Source organism: Thalassophryne amazonica, chromosome 7 (genome assembly GCF_902500255.1).
Source record: "Thalassophryne amazonica chromosome 7, fThaAma1.1, whole genome shotgun sequence".
Lineage (NCBI taxonomy): Eukaryota > Metazoa > Chordata > Actinopteri > Batrachoidiformes > Batrachoididae > Thalassophryne > Thalassophryne amazonica.
Window position 1 is genome coordinate 120,551,675 of NC_047109.1, and position 24,932 is coordinate 120,576,606.

Here is a 24,932-nt window from a genome sequence, read left to right on the forward strand (position 1 = left end):
GGTCACTAAATTAACATTAAATCGGTGTGTAACTTTGCAAAAACAATGTCGGACTCTGTAGTTTTCTCTGGGCCCCTCCCCAATCGGACCGGGAGTGACATGTTTAGCCGCATGTTCTCCTTGAATTGCTGGCTGTCTGAGTGGTGTCCAAAAAATGAGGTGGGCTTCATAGATAATTGGCAAAGCTTCTGGGGAAAACCTGGTCTTGTTAGGAGAGACGGCATCCATCCCACTTTGGATGGAGCAGCTCTCATTTCTAGAAATCTGGCCAATTTTCTTGGATCCTCCAAACCGTGACTATCCAGGGTTGGGACCAGGAGGCAGAGTTGTGGTCTTACACACCTCTCTGCAGCTTCTCTCCCCCTGCCATCCCCTCATTACCCCATCCCCGTAGAGACGGTGCCTGCTCCCAGACCACCAATAACCAGCAAAAATCTATTTAAGCATAAAAATTCAAAAAGAAAAAATAATATAGCACCTTCAACTGCACCACAGACTAAAACAGTTAAATGTGGTCTATTAAACATTAGGTCTCTCTCTTCTAAGTCCCTGTTGGTAAATGATATAATAATTGATCAACATATTGATTTATTCTGCCTAACAGAAACCTGGTTACAGCAGGATGAATATGTTAGTTTAAATGAGTCAACACCCCCGAGTCACACTAACTGTCAGAATGCTCGTAGCACGGGCCGGGGCGGAGGATTAGCAGCAATATTCCATTCCAGCTTATTAATTAATCAAAAACCCAGACAGAGCTTTAATTCATTTGAAAGCTTGTCTCTCAGTCTTGTCCATCCAAATTGGAAGTCCCAAAAACCAGTTTTATTTGTTATTATCTATCGTCCACCTGGTCGTTACTGTGAGTTTCTCTGTGAATTTTCAGACCTTTTGTCTGACTTAGTGCTTAGCTCAGATAAGATAATTATAGTGGGCGATTTTAACATCCACACAGATGCTGAGAATGACAGCCTCAACACTGCATTTAATCTATTATTTGACTCTATTGGCTTTGCTCAAAAAGTAAATGAGTCCACCCACCACTTTAATCATATCTTAGATCTTGTTCTGACTTATGGTATGGAAATAGAAGACTTAACAGTATTCCCTGAAAATTCCCTTCTGTCTGATCATTTCTTAATAACATTTACATTTACCCTGATGGACTACCCAGCAGTGGGGAATAAGTTTCATTACACTAGAAGTCTTTCAGAAAGCGCTGTAACTAGGTTTAAGGATATGATTCCTTCTTTATGTTCTCTAATGCCATATGCCAACACAGTGCAGAGTAGCTACCTAAACTCTGTAAGGGAGATAGAGTATCTCGTCAATAGTTTTACATCCTCATTGAAGACAACTTTGGATGCTGTAGCTCCTCTGAAAAAGAGAGCTTTAAATCAGAAGTGTCTGACTCCGTGGTATAGCTCACAAACTCGTAGCTTAAAGCAGATAACCCGTAAGTTGGAGAGGAAATGGCGTCTCACTAATTTAGAAGATCTTCACTTAGCCTGGAAAAAGAGTCTGTTGCTCTATAAAAAAGCCCTCCGTAAAGCTAGGACATCTTTCTACTCATCACTAATTGAAGAAAATAAGAACAACCCCAGGTTTCTTTTCAGCACTGTAGCCAGGCTGACAAAGAGTCAGAGCTCTATTGAGCTGAGTATTCCATTAACTTTAACTAGTAATGACTTCATGACTTTCTTTGCTAACAAAATTTTAACTATTAGAGAAAAAATTACTCATAACCATCCCAAAGACGTATCGTTATCTTTGGCTGCTCTCAGTGATGCCGGTATTTGGTTAGACTCTTTCTCTCCGATTGTTCTGTCTGAGTTATTTTCATTAGTTACTTCATCCAAACCATCAACATGTTTATTAGACCCCATTCCTGCCAGGCTGCTCAAGGAAGCCCTACCATTATTTAATGCTTCGATCTTAAATATGATCAATCTATCTTTGTTAGTTGGCTATGTACCACAGGCTTTTAAGGTGGCAGTAATTAAACCATTACTTAAAAAGCCATCACTTGACCCAGCTATCTTAGCTAATTATAGGCCAATCTCCAACCTTCCTTTTCTCTCAAAAATTCTTGAAAGGGTAGTTGTAAAACAGCTAACTGATCATCTGCAGAGGAATGGTCTATTTGAAGAGTTTCAGTCAGGTTTTAGAATTCATCATAGTACAGAAACAGCATTAGTGAAGGTTACAAATTATCTTCTTATGGCCTCGGACAGTGGACTCATCTCTGTGCTTGTTCTGTTAGACCTCAGTGCTGCTTTTGATACTGTTGATCATAAATTTTTTTTACAGAGATTAGAGCATGCCATAGGTATTAAAGGCACTGCGCTGCGGTGGTTTGAATCATATTTGTCTAATAGATTACAGTTTGTTCATGTAAATGGGGAATCTTCTTCACAGACTAAAGTTAATTATGGAGTTCCACAAGGTTCTGTGCTAGGACCAATTTTATTCACTTTATACATGCTTCCCTTAGGCAGTATTATTAGACAGCATTGCTTAAATTTTCATTGTTATGCAGATGATACCCAGCTTTATCTATCCATGAAGCCAGAGGACACACACCAATTAGCTAAACTGCAGGATTGTCTTACAGACATAAAGACATGGATGACCTCTAATTTCCTGCTTTTAAACTCAGATAAAACTGAAGTTATTGTACTTGGCCCCACAAATCTTAGAAACATGGTGTCTAACCAGATCCTTACTCTGGATGGCATTACCCTGACCTCTAGTAATACTGTGAGAAATCTTGGAGTCATTTTTGATCAGGATATGTCATTCAAAGCGCATATTAAACAAATATGTAGGACTGCTTTTTTGCATTTACGCAATATCTCTAAAATCAGAAAGGTCTTGTCTCAGAGTGATGCTGAAAAACTAATTCATGCATTTATTTCCTCTAGGCTGGACTATTGTAATTCATTATTATCAGGTTGTCCTAAAAGTTCCCTAAAAAGCCTTCAGTTAATTCAAAATGCTGCAGCTAGAGTACTGACGGGGACTAGAAGGAGAGAGCATATCTCACCCATATTGGCCTCTCTTCATTGGCTTCCTGTTAATTCTAGAATAGAATTTAAAATTCTTCTTCTTACTTATAAGGTTTTGAATAATCAGGTCCCATCTTATCTTAGGGACCTCGTAGTACCATATCACCCCATTAGAGCGCTTCGCTCTCAGACTGCAGGCTTACTTGTAGTTCCTAGGGTTTGTAAGAGTAGAATGGGAGGCAGAGCCTTCAGCTTTCAGGCTCCTCTCCTGTGGAACCAGCTCCCAATTCAGATCAGGGAGACAGACACCCTCTCTACTTTTAAGATTAGGCTTAAAACTTTCCTTTTTGCTAAAGCTTGTAGTTAGGGCTGGATCAGGTGACCCTGAACCATCCCTTAGTTATGCTGCTATAGACGTAGACTGCTGGGGGGTTCCCATGATGCACTGTTTCTTTCTCTTTTTGCTCTGTATGCACCACTCTGCATTTAATCATTAGTGATCGATCTCTGCTCCCCTCCACAGCATGTCTTTTTCCCGGTTTTCTCCCTCAGCCCCAACCAGTCCCAGCAGAAGACTGCCCCTCCCTGAGCCTGGTTCTGCTGGAGGTTTCTTCCTGTTAAAAGGGAGTTTTTCCTTCCCACTGTAGCCAAGTGCTTGCTCACAGGGGGTCGTTTTGACCGTTGGGGTTTTACATAATTATTGTATGGCCTTGCCTTACAATATAAAGCGCCTTGGGGCAACTGTTTGTTGTGATTTGGCGCTATATAAAAAAAAATTGATTGATTGATTGATAATATTTAGCTTGAGTTACCAGAGATACCACGGACATGAAGTCCTGCCTGCACATGGTATTTGCCATCTCAGAAATAAAACACTCTTTCATTGTAGCTTTAAATGAGCCATGTTAGTTTAATGGTAATCATCTGACATCTTTGTTGTCTTTGTTCTTGTTGTGTCTGCAGCAAACGGCCATTCTGAGCATCCTGACTTTCTGCACAGACCTGAGACACCTCAACCTTGGGAGCTGTGTGAGGGTGAGCATGCACACAAGCACAGGAAAGTCAAATTATCACTCACAATAAACTGTTGGATCAAAGTAGACCATGCTAGTTGAAGAAAAAGTAGAAGTACATCCTATATAGACCTTGAGGCTCACTGGTGCTGGTGAAGTGAAGTGTATAAAAATCCAAGACTCCCCTGGAGACTCTGGTTACTTCCCTAGCAAGACCAGTACCCGTTTACAGCTGTGTGGACTGGAACAATACATACAGTAGTGTTCAGAATAATAGTAGTGCTGTGTGACTAAAAAGATTAATCCAGGTTTTGAGTATATTTCTTATTGTTACATGGGAAACAAGGTACCAGTAGATTCCGTAGATTCTCACAAATCCAACAAGACCAAGCATTCATGATATGCACACTCTTAAGGCTATGAAATTGGGCTATTAGTAAAAAAAGTAGGAAAGGGGGTGTTCACAATAATAGTAGTGTGGCATTCAGTCAGTGAGTTTGTCAGTTTTGTGGAACAAACAGGTGTGAATCAGGTGTCCCCTATTTAAGGGTGAAGCCAGCACCTGTTGAACATGCTTTTCTCTTTGAAAGCCTGAGGAAAATGGGACGTTTAAGACATTGTTCAGAAGAACAGCGTAGTTTAATTACAGAGTTGATTGGAGAGGGGAAAACTTATACGCAGGTGCAAAAAATTATAGGCTGTTCATCTACAATGATCTCCAATGCTTTAAAATGGACAAAAAAAACAGAGACGTATAGAAGAAAACGGAAAACAACCATCAAAATGGATAGAAGAATAACCAGAATGGCAAAGGCTCACCCATTGATCAGCTCCAGGATGATCAAAGACAGTCTGGAGTTACCTGTAAGTGCTGTGACAGTTAGAAGACGCCTGTGTGAAGCTAATTTATTTCCAAGAATCCCCCGCAAAGTCCCTCTGTTAAATAAAAGACATGTGTAGAAGAGGTTACAATTTGCCAAAAAACACATTAACTGACCTAAAGAGAAATGGAGGAATTTTTTGTGGACTGATGAGAGTAAAATTGTTCTTTTTGGGTCCAAGGGCCGCAGACAGTTTGTGAGACGACCCCCAAACTCTGAATTCAAGCCACAGATCACAGTGAAGACGGTGAAGCATGGTGGTGCAAGCATCATGATATGGGCATGTTTCTCCTACTATGGTGTTGGGCCTATATATCGCATACCAGGTATCATGGATCAGTTTGGATATGTCAAAATACTTGAAGAGGTCATGTTGCCTTATGCTGAAGAGGACATGCCCTTGAAATGGGTGTTTCAACAAGACAATGACCCCAAGGACACTAGTAAACCAGCAAAATCTTGGTTCCAAATCAACAAAATTAATGCCTCGCAGATGTGAAGAAATTATGAAAAACTGTGGTTATACAACTAAATACTAGTTTAGTGATTCACAGGATTGATAAAAAAGCAGTTTGAACATAATAGTTTTGAGTTTGTAATGCCAACAGCAGATGCTACTATTATTGTGAACACCCCCTTTTCTACTTTTTTTTTTACTAATAGCCCAATTTCATAGCCTTAAGAGTGTGCATATCACGAATGCTTGGTCTTGTTGGATTTGTGAGAATCTACTGAATCTACTGGTACCTTGTTTCCCATGTAACAATAAGAAATATACTCAAAACCTGGATTAATCTTTTTAGTCACATAGCACTACTACTATTCTGAACACTACTGGAAGTGGGCTGTCCATGCTCAGAAACCAACAAACCTGAGATGTTTTGTAAAGAAGAATGGTCCAAAATACCTTCAACCAGAATCCAGACTCTCATTGGAAGCTATAGGAAGTGTTTACAGGCTGTTATTTCTGCAACAGGAGGATCTACTAAATATTGATGTATTTTTTCTGTTGGGGTGCCCAAATTTATGCACCTGCCTAATTTTGTTTAAAGAATTATTGCACACTTTCTGTAAATCCTATAAACTTCATTTCACTTCTCAAATATCACTGTGTTTGTCTGCTGTATGATACATTTAACTGAAATTGCTGATCCAAACAACCAATGATTTATAAAAGAAAATCATCAGGGGTGCCCAAACTTTTACATAACTGTAACGGCTGAGTGGATCCTTCTCATTTGATTGGTGGGTTGTATGTCACGTGACATGGATTATTCACACCATTTACTGTTGTGTTTCAGTGACTGTGTAATAGTTCTTTTTTTTTTCATGTCTTTCATGTCTTTTTTTTTTCATCAGGCGGCTATAAAAGGCGTGAAGACTGCCTGATGTCCAAACGTCGGATGACAAACACGGGACTGGAGTGCTGTGTTCCTCACACGCACATACATGCGAGTGCGCTGCGCTCATGTGTACATGGCACATGCATGGGGCTGCAATATACACACACTCAGCTGTGTGTGTGTGTGTGTGTATATGTGTATGCATACAAACATACAAACAAGAAATTAAAGTTCCCTGGAAAGGCACTCTGTTGGAACAGTATGTACATATGTATATACTTCAGGAGCACAACGTGACTCTGGACACTGCAATGGTTGGATTATCACATGAGATTAAATTTTTTGAGTGAGAGGATTTTAACCAGAAGCTGCATTCCATCTCCATGTCAGCACTGTGAAACACTCCTGGAGTGCTGTTGGAGGTGAGATTCATGTTTATTAATGCTGTCACAACAGGCCTGGCACAGCAGTTCCACGTCATATCTCTTACAGAGTCAGAAGGTGATCATTTATTACAGAGTGAGATCCATTCAGCTCCGAGCCTGAATGGAGCCATACATTGGGGGGGGGACATTATTATACGTGACACGTGCAGGTCATACCGGCAAGCTTTGCGGTGCCAGATGCATTTTCCCTCATATGCGTTCAAATCGTTTCGGATCCTGTTTTGCCGCAATCGGAATATGTAAATTGCTGTCAGATGGTCCTCAGATTGCACATGGACTGCCGTCAGATAGGTGTCCCATCTCGATGGCACTTGGAGAGTTTTGAACATTATGCATCACACTTGGGTCGCTGGCCAATTTTGACCAACTGTGTGGACTTCAGCAGATGGCTTTCAGAACATTTTGGAACTGACACCCAGCACTTTTTGGATGTGCGCCGATTCGTCATTCTGACGCCATTCAGCGTGATTCTGGCTATGTGTGATGGGGTATTAAGTTTTGCTTCTGCCCTTGCCCTTTTGGTCACACGGATTTGTTGCTGAGATGTTTTGTTGTGAGTTTTTTTTATGGTTTTGTGTGCCATTTGTGTAGCCCATTTTCTTATTCTGTTGACCTACCTGCTCTACAGATGAAGAGAACATGACCTAATTATCCTGTCTTGTCTGAAATGTTTTTCTTCAGTCTACTCTTTATGTTCACCAAAGACGTAATAAAATCACCTGCATTTATTCGTCTGTCGTTTAGCAGGATTCTGTCAAAACTACTGCACAGATTTTGATGTAATTTTCACCACAGATAGATATTAGGCCATGGAAGACTTAATTAAATTTTGGAGGGGATCTGGATCTGGATCCAGATTCTGAATCAAGATTTCACTTTACAGATACAGATTCTTTATTGTCATTGTAATAAGTCAATCAATCAATCAATTTTTTTATATAGCGCCAAATCACAACAAACAGTTGCCCCAAGGCGCTTTATATTGTAAGGCAAGGCCATACAATAATTATGTAAAACCCCAACGGTCAAAACGACCCCCTGTGAGCAAGCACTTGGCTACAGTGGGAAGGAAAAACTCCCTTTTAACAGGAAGAAACCTCCAGCAGAACCAGGCTCAGGGAGGGGCAGTCTTCTGCTGGGACTGGTTGGGGCTGAGGGAGAGAACCAGGAAAAAGACATGCTGTGGAGGGGAGCAGAGATCGATCACTGATTAAATGCAGAGTGGTGCATACAGAGCAAAAAGAGAAAGAAACAGTGCATCATGGGAACCCCCCAGCAGTCTAAGTCTATAGCAGCATAACTAAGGGATGGTTCAGGGTCACCTGATCCAGCCCTAACTATAAGCTTTAGCAAAAAGGAAAGTTTTAAGCCTAATCTTAAAAGTAGAGAGAGTGTCTGTCTCCCTGATCTGAATTGGGAGCTGGTTCCACAGGAGAGGAGTACAATACAATAATAAGTACAATGAAATGGCAGGTGCAGCCTTTCAGTGCAAATATAAACCTGAGTAAACCACACGTAGACTTTAAAGTACTAGAGAAGAAAAGAAAATGAAGATAAAATTTAACAGAATGAAAAAGGTTTGTCCAGAGCGCGCACACAAAAAATAAGTATGTACTACCAAAATAAAGAGATTACCTTAAAAAAAGAAAAGCATGTACAGAACTGTGGCTATTTCAGTTGTGTTATGTGACCTGGTTATTTGGTTCCATTCAAAGCTCTACCAGCAGTTGTGTAGAAACTGTTTTTCAGTCTGTTTGTTCTTGTTATAATGCTCCTGTACCGTCTGCCTGATGGCAGCAGCTCAAACAGAGAGAGTCCAGGGTGGGAAGAGTCCTTTAGGATGGTGTTGGCTCTCTTGAGACAGTCAGAGCCATGAAGATCCCCAAGGGTGGGTAGAGGGTACCCAGTGATCTTCTCTGGAGATCTTTCATGTTTGCCCCTGTGCAGCTGGTAAACCACGTCCAGAGGTTTGGCTTTGGATGTGTTCAGGAGCAGGTTATTTTCTCTATGCTCCTGTTTACTACGTATTTTACTCTACCACAGCAAAAGGAGCCTGACCACCAGGTTGTCACAAAAGACACAGTCATTATTCCTTAACCACATACAGCAGTGCCGCCGTGAGGCAGAGGTCTTGGAAAATAAAGCAGTTTTGACATGGTTTTGATTTATAAATCATATTATTCTGGATAGAATACTACATTAATGACAATTCTGTCATTTGTACAAAGTTAAACTATTACACATATCTTTTAATTTCAAATAATGCACTAATTCTGAAGTTTTGTAACAAACACACACAGATGCCAAAGGGATTATGGGAAAAATGAGCCTCTGCTAACACTGATTGGTTGACTCATCCAAACTACGTAAAAACAAACACGTTAATGTGACGTGTGTTGGTTTACATATAAATGTGCTTTTGTAAAATATGCCATTTTTTTCTTGTTAAAAAAAGCCATTTGCAAAGTGTTTTGAGTTTAAATAAATTTTTGATTCAGCTCTGTAATTATTTTGATCAAATAATTTATTTTCATTCATATTTCTTTTTTTCACTTTCAGATCTTATTTTTTCAGTTTCAAACTTTTGGCCCCGTTCTGGCGTGGGAGGGCGTGACTTCAATTGAGAGGGGCGTGGAATTGTGAGTGACAGGAGAGCAATCAGTCCTCACATGATGTTGCTTTCAGGAAACGTGGGTACTTTGACAGATCATGACTTAACACTTTCTCTCCACTGTGTTGTCTTGATACCTGTTAATAAAGTCATGTTAAAGATGTCAGGATGAATATGTTAGTTTAAATGAGTCAACACCCCCGAGTCACACTAACTGTCAGAATGCTCGTAGCACGGGCCGGGGCGGAGGATTAGCAGCAATCTTCCATTCCAGCTTATTAATTAATCAAAAACCCAGACAGAACTTTAATTCATTTGAAAGCTTGACTCTTAGTCTTGTCCATCCAAATTGGAAGTCCCAAAAAACAGTTTTATTTGTTATTACCTATCGTCCACCTGTGTTATGTGTCGGACGCAGCTCGGAGAACCGACCAGCGTTTGAAGGACCCAGTATGAAATAAGCAGAGCACGGTACAGAGGCTAACTGAATTTAATACATAACAGTGATGTGATACAAAACAACAAAAGAGTGTGCGGTCTGGCGTGGTGGTGATACGGTGCGCTCCCAGCAGCGCTAACGGTCCGGAGCCAGAAGCCGTTCGGACCCAAGGACCCCGCCGACACCCCCCAGGTGGACGCAACAAACCGAGTCTGTGAAAGAAGGAACCATTATGTGAGTCCACACGCTACACACAGAGAGAACACTTAAAGGTGTACATAAACAGCAAACACTTCCTGGCTTAATTACTAATCAGCTTCCCAACCTGCAGGCATGGAACATCCAGTTCACAAAACTCCACTGCAGTGGAAGCCGATACATGACTAACGTACAGCTCAATATAATAAGGTGTGAGGGACACCACATTTACTGACTGTATAAACGTTAGTCACAAAATCTAACGTACCTCAGGAAGTGTGCTGACGAGCGTGAGACCTCACCCCCTCCTCTTTCACAGACCGTGCATCAAACCCTGGATGTTCTCTGCATCCACTGATGATGAGATGGCTCCCGAGACGACGATCTCACCCGTCTGGTCACAAGGTCGAGTCTCTGGCAAATACACACTGTATACTCCAGTCTTAAATGCCACCATGTTCAATCCATATAGATGCACCACAGCTGTGAGTCCTGACGAGCCGCAGGTGATCAGGGTGAGGTCCTGATAACCTCAGCAACACAGCCACTCAGTCCCAAATGCAAGCCACCTGGAAGGAAAAACAAAAGACAGAAACAAAAAGGCAGCCAGGCCCCCCAGCCATACAACAACCTGGTCGTTACTGTGAGTTTCTCTGTGAATTTTCAGACCTTTTGTCTGACTTAGTGCTTAGCTCAGATAAGATAATTATAGTGGGCGATTTTAACATCCACACAGATGCTGAGAATGACAGCCTCAACACTGCATTTAATCTATTATTAGACTCTATTGGCTTTGCTCAAAAAGTAAATGAGTCCACCCGCCACTTTAATCATATCTTAGATCTTGTTCTGACTTATGGTATGGAAATTGAAGACAACAGTATTCCCTGAAAACTCCCTTCTGTCTGATCATTTCTTAATAACATTTACATTTACTCTGATGGACTACCCAGCAGTGGGGAATAAGTTTCATTACACTAGAAGTCTTTCAGAAAGCGCTGTAACTAGGTTTAAGGATATGATTCCTTCTTTATGTTCTCTAATGCCATATACCAACACAGTGCAGAGTAGCTACCTAAACTCTGTAAGTGAGATAGAGTATCTCGTCAATAGTTTTACATCCTCATTGAAGACAACTTTGGATGCTGTAGCTCCTCTAAAAAAGAGAGCTTTAAATCAGAAGTGCCTGACTCCGTGGTATAACTCACAAACTCGTAGCTTAAAGCAGATAACCCGTAAGTCGGAGAGGAAATGGCGTCTCACTAATTTAGAAGATCTTCACTTAGCCTGGAAAAAGAGTCTGTTGCTCTATAAAAAAGCCCTCCGTAAAGCTAGGACATTTTTCTACTCATCGCTAATTGAAGAAAATAAGAACAACCCCAGGTTTCTTTTCAGCACTGTAGCCAGGCTGACAAAGAGTCAGAGCTCTATTGAGCCGAGTATTCCATTAACTTTAACTAGTAATGAGTTCATGACTTTCTTTGCTAACAAAATTTTAACTATTAGAGAAAAAATTACTCATAACCATCCCAAAGACGTATCGTTGTCTTTGGCTGCTTTCAGTGATGCCAGTATTTGGTTAGACTCTTTCTCTCCGATTGTTCTGTCTGAGTTATTTTCATTAGTTACTTCATCCAAACCATCAACATGTTTATTAGACCCCATTCCTACCAGGCTGCTCAAGGAAGCCCTACCATTATTTAATGCTTCGATCTTAAATATGATCAATCTATCTTTGTTAGTTGGCTATGTACCACAGGCTTTTAAGGTGGCAGTAATTAAACCATTACTTAAAAAGCCATCACTTGACCCAGCTATCTTAGCTAATTATAGGCCAATCTCCAACCTTCCTTTTCTCTCAAAAATTCTTGAAAGGGTAGTTGTAAAACAGCTAACTGATCATCTGCAGAGGAATGGTCTATTTGAAGAGTTTCAGTCAGGTTTTAGAATTCATCATAGTACAGAAACAGCATTAGTGAAGGTTACAAATGATCTTCTTATGGCCTCGGACAGTGGACTCATCTCTGTGCTTGTTCTGTTAGACCTCAGTGCTGCTTTTGATACTGTTGACCATAAAATTTTATTACAGAGATTAGAGCATGCCATAGGTATTAAAGGCACTGCGCTGCGGTGGTTTGAATCATATTTGTCTAATAGATTACAATTTGTTCATGTAAATGGGGAATCTTCTTCACAGACTAAAGTTAATTATGGAGTTCCACAAGGTTCTGTGCTAGGACCAATTTTATTCACTTTATACATGCTTCCCTTAGGCAGTATTATTAGACGGTATTGCTTAAATTTTCATTGTTACGCAGATGATACCCAGCTTTATCTATCCATGAAGCCAGAGGACACACACCAATTAGCTAAACTGCAGGATTGTCTTACAGACATAAAGACATGGATGACCTCTAATTTCCTGCTTTTAAACTCAGATAAAACTGAAGTTATTGTACTTGGCCCCACAAATCTTAGAAACATGGTGTCTAACCAGATCCTTACTCTGGATGGCATTTCCCTGATCTCTAGTAATACTGTGAGAAATCTTGGAGTCATTTTTGATCAGGATATGTCATTCAGAGCGCATATTAAACAAATATGTAGGACTGCTTTTTTGCATTTACGCAATATCTCTAAAATCAGAAAGGTCTTGTCTCAGAGTGATGCTGAAAAACTAATTCACTAATTCAAAATGCTGCAGCTAGAGTACTGACGGGGACTAGAAGGAGAGAGCATATCTCACCCATATTGGCCTCTTTTCATTGGCTTCCTGTTAATTCTAGAATAGAATTTAAAATTCTTCTTCTTACTTATAAGGTTTTGAATAATCAGGTCCCATCTTATCTTAGGGACCTCGTAGTACCATATCACCCCAATAGAGCGCTTCGCTCTCAGACTGCAGGCTTACTTGTAGTTCCTAGGGTTTGTAAGAGTAGAATGGGAGGCAGAGCCTTCAGCTTTCAGGCTCCTCTCCTGTGGAACCAGCTCCCAATTCAGATCAGGGAGACAGACACCCTCTCTACTTTTAAGATTAGGCTTAAAACTTTCCTTTTTGCTAAAGTTTATAGTTAGGGCTGGATCAGGTGACCCTGAACCATCCCTTAGTTATGCTGCTATAGAGGTAGACTGCTGGGGGGTTCCCATGATGCACTGTTTCTTTCTCTTTTTGCTCTGTATGCACCACTCTGCATTTAATCATTAGTGATCGATCTCTGCTCCCCTCCACAGCATGTCTTTTTCCTGGTTCTCTCCCTCAGCCCCAACCAGTCCCAGCAGAAGACTGCCCCTCCCTGAGCCTGGTTCTGCTGGAGGTTTCTTCCTGTTAAAAGGGAGTTTTTCCTTCCCACTGTAGCCAAGTGCTTGCTCACAGGGGGTCGTTTTGACCGTTGGGGTTTTACATAATTATTGTATGGCCTTGCCTTACAATATAAAGCGCCTTGGGGAAACTGTTTGTTGTGATTTGGCGCTATATAAAAAAATTGATTGATTGATTGATATATGTGGTGCAGGTGTGACCCTGTAGCATTGCTTGATGTTGGTGTAAACTTTGTCCAGTGTATTTTGTCAGTGTTTTTGCCTGTGATAATGTCCACTGCATCCCGATGCAGGTTCAGCTGCAGGCTGATGTTGTTGTGTAAAAGTCCGAGGGCTGAGCTAGCGTTAGCATACGGTGGAATGTAAACGGCGGTTAGCAAAGCTCCAGTCAAATATTCCAGGTCTGGGGAACAGCGGCTGGCTACTGTCAGTGTGTTCTTACTCCAGTTGTTGTGTCTGCACAGACAACCCTGGAGTCACTGGTCCTGTCGTGGCACTGTGTTGCGTAGCATGCTAACTGGATAGCCGGGCCTGGGATGCATGAGTGTAGCCAGGTTTCCATAAAGACTAGGACACGGGAGTCTCTGGTTAAGTTATCCAAAGCCGCCTGCAGCCTCAATTTGTCCGTTTTATTAGAGAGGGATCTCATATTGGCGAGGGAGAGGCTGGGAAGCGGCGGTTTTTGTGGCCTGGCGAGCCCACCATCTTACCACCGGGATACTAACGGGAGCAGAGACTTACGCACACCACTGTTTGGACTGTTGGGTTTTTATTTATCTCCTGTTGTAGAGATTTGTTTTCACTCTGATTTTTAAGAATGTAATTTTAGACATTTTTATATAAATAGTGTCTGAATTCTTTCTTAAAAACTTGATATAAGTTTAAACAGATGTGTAAAAGTGGGCAGATTTGGGATGAAATAGTCATTCTCAAGTATTTTTATGTCACAATACTTTGAACTGATTATGGCCCTGCTCAGCAATGAACAAATTAAAGTGCAGTGGATTTTTTTTTCTTTCTTTTTTTTTTTTTTTACATTTTTCCAACAGACACATTAAAATTCAATTCAGAAACTGAATGATGGAACAAAGTCTCAGGTAGTGAAGACGTGTAAGCTATCCTTATTGAACTCAGTCTTAATGCTTTGCATCCACTCAGATCAGAGCTTTGAACAGCCGTCCTCGGCATGCGTACGATAAGTGCACCACAGGGGCCACATTTTACCGCATGTCTCACATGCTGCAGATCATTCATACGGTTCAGGTGCAGGAGCGGCTTGAGTTGGTTGGTGTGTGTTGATGTGTCCACTCACATCATAGACTGTGTCGTCCACACGCCAGGATTAACATTTTCATTTAGTTATCCCAAAGGAAATGATTTAAATCCACACTGTCACTCCTCACAAGTGATGTTCTTTAGAGATATCATGTCTTTACCCGTTCGGGCTGCTGCGTCAGAGCTCCATGAGCTGATCCCTCATGTAGACAAAGGAGCCCTGCATGTGCTGAACTGCAGCAGAGATCAATTAGTGACACAGTTATTGATTAGAATTCCTCTTACAGGTTCAGTGACACAAAATACATTTTTTGGAACTGAAATATCAGTTTCAAAGAACATAGGTTCTCCTCTGCCTAAAGATAGCCACAGTAACCGTGAGCTAATCACAGCCTTAATGTAATATGTGATGAGGGCGTCAGTGTGTGTGTCCAAAAATCCTCTGAGCTCACTGGCTGACGGACCATGTTGAAATCACATATAAGCTGCAAAAGTAGATCTGATCTGCTACTGTGCTTCTCCTGCAGATTGAAGACTATGATGTTGTAGCTAGTATGCTCGCTGCCCGCTGCTGCTCCCTACGCTCTCTCGACCTGTGGCGCTGCAGAAACCTGACCGATCGAGGCCTGGCTGAGCTGGTCTCTGGATGTAGGTAGGCATGAGCAGGTGATTCAGTACTTAGATCAGTGATGTCCAAAGTTATTCCAGAAAGAAATTTGTGTGATGAACTTATCCTCACATTTACCCCTGACATCGGGGTAAATGTGAGGCATAATTGTAAAGCGCTTTGAGCATCTGATGCAGATGGAAAAGCGCTATATAAATGCAGTCCATTTAAATGCAGTCCATTTATCTCATCTACTCAAAGTGATGTTAATCACTGAAATCACCTGCTGGAGTCGATGGCTGTGAAGAAAACCTGCATCGTCTTGGGCCTTCCTGGAATCAGTTGAGACCTCTGGTGTACGCTGTCTAGGGTTGGGTATCGAGAACCAGTTCTTTTCGGGTATTGTAAAGAAATGATTTGATCCACCGTCATCAATAGCCTTTTTGCTGAATGATTCCTAACTCAGCCACATGGGGTGTGCAGCCAGTACATTCTGAGTGCCGGTCCCAAGCCCAGATAAATGAGGAGGGTTGTGTCAGGAAGGGCATCCGGCGTAAAACAATCAACCAACTATGCAGAATAAGAATCGAATTTCCATAGCAGATCGGTCGCGGCCCAGGTTAACAACGTCCGCCACCGGTGCTGTTGCCCAACAGGGTGCCGGTGGAAATTGGGCTACTGCTGGGTGAAGACGACGAAGAAGAGGAGGAGAACATTTCCACAAACAGCGGGAGAAGAAGAAAACTAGAAGGGTGGAAATGAGAGTGGGGACTTTGAATGTTGGCAGTCTGACTGGTAAAGGAAGAGAACTGGCTGATATGATGGAGAGGAGAAAGGTAGACATATTGTGTGTGCAAGAGACCAAGTGGAAGGGAAGTAAGAGCAGGAGCATCGGCGGTGGGTACAAGTTGTTGTACCATGGTGAGGACAGGAAGAGAAATGGTGTTGGGGTCATTTTAAAGGAAGAGTATGTTAAAAGTGTGTTGGAGGTTAAGCGAGTGTCTGACAGGGTGATGAGTGTGAAGTTGGAAATTGAAGGGGTGATGATGAATATCATCAGTGCATATGCCCCACAGGTAGGTTGTGAGATGAATCAAATCAAATCAAATCAATTTATATAGCGCCAAATCACAACAAACAGTTGCCCCAAGGCGCTTTATATTGTAACGCAAAAGCCATACAATAATTACAGAAAAACCCCAACGGTCAAAACGACCCCCAATGAGCAAGCACTTGGCGACAGTGGGAAGGAAAAACTCCCTTTTAACAGGAAGGAACCTCCAGCAGAACCAGGCTCAGGGAGGGGCAGTCTTCTGCTGGGACTGGTTGGGGCCGAGGGGAGAGAATCAGGAAAAATACATGCTGTGGAAGAGAGCAGAGATCAATCACCAATGATTAAAAGCAGAGTGGTGCATACAGAGCAAAAAGAGGTGAATAAAAAGAAACACTGGGGGCATCATGGGAAACCCCCCAGCAGGAGAAAGAAGATTTCTGGAGTGTGTTAGATGAGGTGGTGGAGAGTGAACCCAAGCATGAAAGAGTGGTGATAGGAGCAGACTTCAATGGGCATGTTGGTGAAGGGAACAGAGGTGATGAGGAAGTAATTGGTAGATATGGTATCAAGGATAGGAATGGGGAAGGACAGATGGTAGTTGATGTGGCAAAAAGGATGGAAATGGCTGTGGTGAACACCTACATTAAGAAAAGGGAGGAGCACAGGGTAAGATATAAGAGTGGAGGAAGGTGCACACAGGTGGACTACATTCTTTATAGGAGTTGCAAGCTCAAAGAAATCACAGACTGTAAGGTGGTAGCAGGAGAGTGTGTTGTTAGACAGCATAGGATGGTTGTTTGTAGGATGACTTTAGAGGTGAAGAAGAAGAGAGTGAGAGCTCAAGAAAGGATCAGATGGTGGAAGCTGAAGGAGGAAGACTGTTGTGTGAAATTTAGCGAGCAGGTGAGAGAAGCACTGGTTGGAGGGGAAGCAATTTTGGACAACTGGAAAAGTACTGCAGATGTGGTGAGGGAGACAGCTAGGACAGTACTGGGTATGACATCTGGACAGTAGAAGGAAGACAAGGAGACTTGGTGGTGGAATGAAGAGGTCCAGGAAAGCATAAGGAGAAAGAGGTTGGTGAAAAAGTTTTGGGATAGTCATAGAGATGAAGAAAGTAGACGGGAGTACAAGGAGATGCGGCGTAAGGTGAAAAGACAAGTGGCAAAAGCAAAGGAAAAGGCATATTGCGAGCTGTACAAGAAGTTGAATAGTAAGGAAGGAGAAAAGGACTTGTACCGATTGGCCAGACAAAGGGACAGAGCTGGAAAGGATGTGCAGCAGATTAGGGTGGTAAAAGATGCACATGGTAATGTGCTGACAAGTGAGGAGTGTGTGCTGAGAAGGTGGAGGGAATATTTTGAAGAGCTGATCAATAAAGAATATGAGTCGGAGAAAAGGCTGGATGATGTGGTGAGAGTAAATCAGTACAAGAGATTAGTAAGGAAGAAGTGAGGGCTGCTATGAAGAGGATGAAGAGTGGAAAGGCAGTTGGTCCAGATGACATTCCAGTGGAAGCATGGAAATGTCTAGGAGAGACGGTAGAGTTTCTAACCAGATTGTTTAATAAAATCTTGGAAAGTGAGAGGATGCCTGAGGAGTGGAGACGAAGTGTGCTGGTTCCTATTTTCAAGAACACGGGTGATGTGCAGAGCTGCAGTAAGTACAGAGACATAAAGTTGATCAGCCACAGCATGAAGTTATGGGAAAGTTTAGTAGAAGCTAGGCTTAGAAAACAGATGATCTGTGAGCAGCAATATGGTTTCATGCCAAGAAAGAGCACTACAGATGCAATGTTTGCTCTGAGAATACTGTTGGAGAAGTACAGAGAAGGACAGAAAGAGATACATTGTGTGTTTGTGGTTTGAGAGAAAGTTTATGATAGGGTGCCAAGAGAAGAGCTGTGGTATTGTATGAGGAAGTCTGGAGTGGCAGAGAAGTATGTTAGGGTAGTGCAGGACATGTACAAAAATAGTGTGACAGCGGTGAGATGCGCAGTCGGAATGACAGACTCATTCAAGGTGGAGGTGGGATTACACCAAGGATCAGCTCTGAGTCCTTTCTTGTTTGCAGTGGTGATGGACAGGTTGACAGATGAGATCAGACAGGAGTCCCCATGGACTATGATGTTTGCAGATGACATTGTGATCTGTAGTGAGAGTAGAGAGCAAGTTGAGTCTAGTCTGGAGAAGTGGAGATATGCTTTGGAGAGAAGGGGAATGAAAGTCAGTAGAAGCAAGACTGAGTCCATGTGTGTGAATGAGAGGGAGCCCAGTGGAATAGTGCAGTTACAAGGAGTAGAAGTGGTAAAAGTAGATGAGTTTAAATATTTGGGATCAACTGTTCAAAGTAATGGAGAGTGTGGTAGAGAGGTGAAGAAGAGAGTGCAGGCAGGGTGGAGTGGGTGGAGAAAGGTGGCAGGAGCGATTTATGGCTGAAGAATATCAGCAAGAGTGAAGGGGAAAGTTTACAAGACAGTAGTGAGACCAGCTATGTTGTATGGTTTAGAGACGGTGGCACTAACAAAAAGACAGGAGGCGGAGCTGAAGATGTTGAGATTCTCTTTTGAGAGTCACAAGAATAGACGAGATTAGGAATTAACATATCAGAGGGACAACTCAGGTGGAACGGTTTGGAGACAAAGTCAGAGAGGTGAGATTGAGATGGTTTGGACATGTGCAGAGGAGGGACCCAGGGTATATAGGGAGAAGGATGCTGAGGATGGAGCCACCGGGCAGGAGGAGAAGAGGGAGGACAAAGAGGAGGTTCATGGATGTGCTGAGGGAGGACATGCAGGTGGTTGGTGAGACAGAAGAAGATAGAGGACAGGGTGAGATGGAAACCATTGATCTGCTGTGGCGCCCCGAATGGGAACAGCCAAAAGACAAAGAAGATGATTCCCTTATCGGTCCTTCAGAGCGGCCGTTGTTTTTGAGGGTGTTTGTCGGGAAAATGATCATTTCTCTACGTTGCTGACAGACCCTGTAGCAGGTGTGTAATCAACTGCTTCTGAAGCGCCGCTTTGCTTTGAACCTTGAACCAATGCAGCAGTGCTTCGATCTGCTGCTTCATTGTTTAATTGCTTCACTCCTCTTCAGAAGCAGCAGCTCCACTTCTTTACCCCTCTCAGAGCCATTAAAATATGTCAATCGTGAGTCACTTTTGTGCAGATTAAAGTAACTAAGTGGGACTCCTGTCTTGTTGTGAGAAAGAAATGAGACTCGTCCTGCGTTCTTTTGCTCCAAAAGCTGCTCCACTCTCTGCTGAGTCTAGAGTCCAGTCTGAATTTATAACTTCAAAGCGAGTCGGCTTTTAAATCAAATGACACCTCTTTCCAAACGTTCTAATACAAACAATAAACTGCAATCAATCAAAATGTTTTTTCCTCCAAAAATGAGATGAGCTGCACTGACGTACAGCAACCGGCTGAGCTCAGCTCAGAGGTACGGAGAGACATTCATGCTAAACTGTCTGAAAGGAAATGCTTTTGACAGAAACTACAGATTTTATTTATTTCTATTTATGTCCAGAGATCAAGGATCCAGCGACTAATTGCATATTTATTTACTTTAAGACTCAATAAAATGTTGTTGACATAGAAAACCTGTAAAGCAGACTTTTAGTACACAGAAAATTCACAGGAGGTATTGTTGGAGTTGCACTCAAATCTCATTGTAATGTAAATTACAATGACAATAAAGGCGATTTTGATTCTGATTCTTTGATTCTGATAAGGGAATCTAAGGAATCGGATTGAAAAGCAGAATCAATAATGGTATCAATACTGATAAAATCTTATCAATACCCATCCGTAACACTGTCCCATCTTGCATCTTGCATCCTGCTACTATGTGCTGGACTGTCTTTGGAGCACATTTGCACAGCCTTCAGCTCGGGTCCTGTCACTGAGGTAGACTCCTGCCTCTGTGGATCTGGTGTGTAGGGCTTAGGACGGCCTTTTCTAGCCACTCGTTGTTCTTTTTGATGTCAGCCACTTCCTCTGTCTTTTGATGGTACATCCCATGGAGGGGCTTGGTCTTCAGCACAGTGGCCCTCACAGCAAGAAGGTCATTGGATCAATTCCCACCTTTCCCGCCTTTCTGTGTGGAGTTTGCATGTTCTCCCCATGTTTACATGGGTTGCCTCCCACATTTAAAGACATGCAGATTAGGTGAATTGGAAACTATCATTTTCCAGGTTAGGACTGCAGTTATAGAATATTTTTGAAATGGAAGTATTCTACCAATTATTTAATCGGGTGATCGGATAAAAAGTACTTTTGCACTTTTAAACAACATCAACAGTCCAGGGCTCTCCCTCAGCAATGACACAGTGTCTCTGCACCATCACGCAGATTGTCAAATTTAGTGTATCCCTTTCTCTTTTCCTGGTGCCTGCTCCCAGACCACCAATAACCAGTAAAAATCTATTTAAGCATAAAAATTCAAAAAGAAAAAATAATATAGCACCTTCAACTGCACCACAGACTAAAACAGTTAAATGTGCTCTATTAAACATTAGGTCTCTCTCTTCTAAGTCCCTGTTGGTAAATGATATAATAATTGATCAACATATTGATTTATTCTGCCTTACAGAAACCTGGTTACAGCAGGATGAATATGTTAGTTTAAATGAGTCAACACCCCCGAGTCACACTAACTGTCAGAATGCTCGTAGCACGGGCCGAGGCGGAGGATTAGCAGCAATCTTCCATTCCAGCTTATTAATTAATCAAAGACCCAGACAGAGCTTTAATTCATTTGAAAGCTTGACTCTTAGTCTTGTCCATCCAAATTGGAAGTCCCAAAAACCAGTTTTATTTGTTATTATCTATCGTCCACCTGGTCGTTACTGTGAGTTTCTCTGTGAATTTTCAGACCTTTTGTCTGACTTAGTGCTTAGCTCAGATAAGATAATTATAGTGGGCGATTTTAACATCCACACAGATGCTGAGAATGACAGCCTCAACACTGCATTTAATCTATTATTAGACTCAATTGGCTTTGCTCAAAATGTAAATGAGTCCACCCACCACTTTAATCATATCTTAGATCTTGTTCTGACTTATGGTATGGAAATTGAAGACTTAACAGTATTCCCTGAAAACTCCCTTCTGTCTGATCATTTCTTAATAACATTTACATTTACTCTGATGGACTACCCAGCAGTGGGGAATAAGTTTCATTACACTAGAAGTCTTTCAGAAAGCGCTGTAACTAGGTTTAAGGATATTTTTCCTTCTTTATGTTCCCTAATGCCATATACCAACAAAGTGCAGAGTAGCTACCTAAACTCTGTAAGTGAGATAGAGTATCTCGTCAATAGTTTTACATCCTCATTGAAGACAACTTTGGATGCTGTAGCTCCTCTGAAAAAGAGAGCTTTAAATCAGAAGTGCCTGACTCCGTGGTATAACTCACAAACTCGCAGCTTAAAGCAGATAACCCGTAAGTTGGAGAAGAAATGGTGTCTCACTAATTTAGAAGATCTTCACTTAGCCTGGAAAAAGAGTCTGTTGCTCTATAAAAAAGCCCTCCGTAAAGCTAGGACATCTTACTACTCATCACTAATTGAAGAAAATAAGAACAACCCCAGGTTTCTTTTCAGCACTGTAGCCAGGCTGACAAAGAGTCAGAGCTCTATTGAGCTGAGTATTCCATTAACTTTAACTAGTAATGACTTCATGACTTTCTTTGCTAACAAAATTTTAACTATTAGAGAAAAAATTACTCATAACCATCCCAAAGACGTATCGTTATCTTTGGCTGCTTTCAGTGATGCCGGTATTTGGTTAGACTCTTTTTCTCCGATTGTTCTGTCTGAGTTATTTTCATTAGTTACTTCCTCCAAACCATCAACATGTCTATTAGACCCCATTCCTACCAGGCTGCTCAAGGAAGCCCTACCATTAATTAATGCTTCGATCTTAAATATGATCAATCTATCTTTATTAGTTGGCTATGTACCACAGGCTTTTAAGGTGGCAAATGGTCTATTTGAAGAGTTTCAGTCAGGTTTTAGAATTCATCATAGTACAGAAACAGCATTAGTGAAGGTTACAAATGATCGTTTTATGGCCTCGGACAGTGGACTCATCTCTGTGCTTGTTCTGTTAGACCTCAGTGCTGCTTTTGATACTGTTGACCATAAAATTTTATTACAGAGATTAGAGCATGCCATAGGTATTAAAGGCACTGCGCTGCGGTGGTTTGAATCATATTTATCTAATAGATTACAATTTGTTCATGTAAATGGGGAATCTTCTTCACAGACTAAGGTTAATTATGGAGTTCCACAAGGTTCTGTGCTAGGACCAATTTTATTCACTTTATACATGTTTCCCTTAGGCAGTATTATTAGACGGTATTGCTTAAATTTTCATTGTTACGCAGATGATACCCAGCTTTATCTATCCATGAAGCCAGAGGACACACTCCAATTAGCTAAACTGCAGGATTGTCTTACAGACATAAAGACATGGATGACCTCTAATTTCCTGCTTTTAAACTCAGATAAAACTGAAGTTATTGTACTTGGCCCCACAAATCTTAGAAACATGGTGTCTAACCAGATCCTTACTCTGGATGGCATTACCCTGACCTCTAGTAATACTGTGAGAAATCTTGGAGTCATTTTTGATCAGGATATGTCATTCAATGCGCATATTAAACAAATATGTAGGACTGCTTTTTTGCATTTACGCAATATCTCTAAAATTAGAAAGGTCTTGTCTCAGAGTGATGCTGAAAAAAAATTCATGCATTTATTTCCTCTAGGCTGGACTATTGTAATTCATTATTATCAGGTTGTACTAAAAGTTCCCTGAAAAGCCTTCAGTTAATTCAAAATGCTGCAGCTAGAGTACTAACGGGGACTAGAAGGAGAGAGCATATCTCACCCATATTGGCCTCTCTTCATTGGCTTCCTGTTAATTCTAGAATAGAATTTAAAATTCTTCTTCTTACTTATAAGGTTTTGAATAATCAGGTCCCATCTTATCTTAGGGACCTCATAGTACCATATCACCCCAATAGAGCGCTTCGCTCTCAGACTGCAGGCTTACTTGTAGTTCCTAGGGTTTGTAAGAGTAGAATGGGAGGCAGAGCCTTCAGCTTTCAGGGTCCTCTCCTGTGGAACCAGCTCCCAATTCAGATCAGGGAGACAGACACCCTCTCTACTTTTAAGATTAGGCTTAAAACTTTCCTTTTTGCTAAAGCTTATAGTTAGGGCTGGATCAGGTGACCCTGAACCATCCCTTAGTTATGCTGCTATAGACTTAGACTGCTAGGGGGTTCCCATGATGCACTGAGTGTTTCTTTCTCTTTTTGCTCTCTATGCACCACTCTGCATTTAATCATTAGTGATCGATCTCTGCTCCCCTCCACAGCATGTCTTTTTCCTGGTTCTCTCCCTCAGCCCCAACCAGTCCCAGCAGAAGACTGCCCCTCCCTGAGCCTGGTTCTGCTGGAGGTTTCTTCCTGTTAAAAGGGAGTTTTTCCTTCCCACTGTAGCCAAGTGCTTGCTCACAGGGGGTCGTTTTGACCGTTGGGGTTTTTTCCATAATTATTTTATGGCCTTGCCTTACAATATAAAGCGCCTTGGGGCAACTGTTTGTTGTGATTTGGCGCTATATAAAAAAATTGATTTGATTTGGGTAATTATTTAGTTTTTTTACATCTTTCTTTCCCAGATCGTAAGTGCAGGTGGTCAGTGTAATCCTCAGTCAGTCAGGCTGCACGTGAACGTGAGCACAGCCTGTGAAAAACTGGGCTCCGAAGTGCAGCTTTTCCACAAAAGCCACACTGATAAATCCACTCTGCACCCTGTCAATGAAAACTGATCAAATCCAAATAAAGGCGGTTTTTGAATAAACTTGATTGACTTAAAGTGCACATAGAGCAGAGAGTAGCCAGCGCACCAAACCGTGTGTTTTTTAAAAATACACAAACACACTGCTTCGCATTAAATGTGCAGTTAGTCTATTTCAGATGATCAGTGTGGACCCTCTTTGTCTTAAAAGGCTTTATTTTACTCCGTGTGTCACGTTGGAAAGCTGTATCTTCTGGTGTTAAATTGATTAGCTCTTACACGGCTTATGCGCATGCTCTAGTCTTTTTCTGTTTTCTCTGGGGATGTTACAGTGCCACACACAGACCCGGCATATGTACTACAACGTTAAACACTAATTGTTTCAGTCCTAGTCCAGGTGTCCCTTGCAAAAGAGGTCTCGAACTCAATAGGACAAACCTGGTTAAGTAAAGCTTTAAAAAAATATCCCCTCCTCCTGTTCCTTATCACCATCTGTCCTCAGCTGCATGAGGCTTTCTTGTAGCATCTGATCTTAGGGGGCCATTTTTCTGTTTCTGATGTTCTCCTCGTTTCCCCTGGGGCTCTGCATTCTGGATCCCTTTCCATCAAGGTGCGTGCACTCACCCGTGTTGCTCCTGTCATGCCGGAGTGATCCATGTCATATAGTAAGATTGGGTACTTGGGTCTTGGCCCAACACACCAACTACAGAAGTGACTGGATATTCAGCTGTGATCTGTATGTGTGTGTGTGTGTGTGTGTGTGTGTGTGTGTGTGTGTGTGTATATATATATATATATATATATATATATATATATATATATATATATATATATATATATACACACACACAGTGAGGAAGATAAGTATTTGAACACCCTGCGGTTTTGCAAGTTCTCCCACTTAGAAATCATGGAGGGGTCTGAAATTTT

General features: G+C 41.7%; 1 protein-coding gene across 3 annotated transcripts in view; it reads left to right on the forward strand.

Moving 5' to 3' along the window:
- Positions 1 to 24,932, forward strand: part of fbxl4 (F-box and leucine-rich repeat protein 4) — a 124,803-nt gene that overhangs the window by 61,385 nt on the left and 38,486 nt on the right. For 2 of the 3 annotated variants that reach the window (XM_034175433.1, XM_034175434.1), the window contains exons 6-7: positions 3,972 to 4,043; positions 15,060 to 15,184. In XM_034175433.1, coding sequence (XP_034031324.1) covers positions 3,972 to 4,043; positions 15,060 to 15,184 — 197 coding nt within the window. The remainder of the gene's footprint in view (positions 1 to 3,971; positions 4,044 to 15,059; positions 15,185 to 24,932) is intronic. The other variant, XM_034175435.1, reaches the window with a different exon arrangement.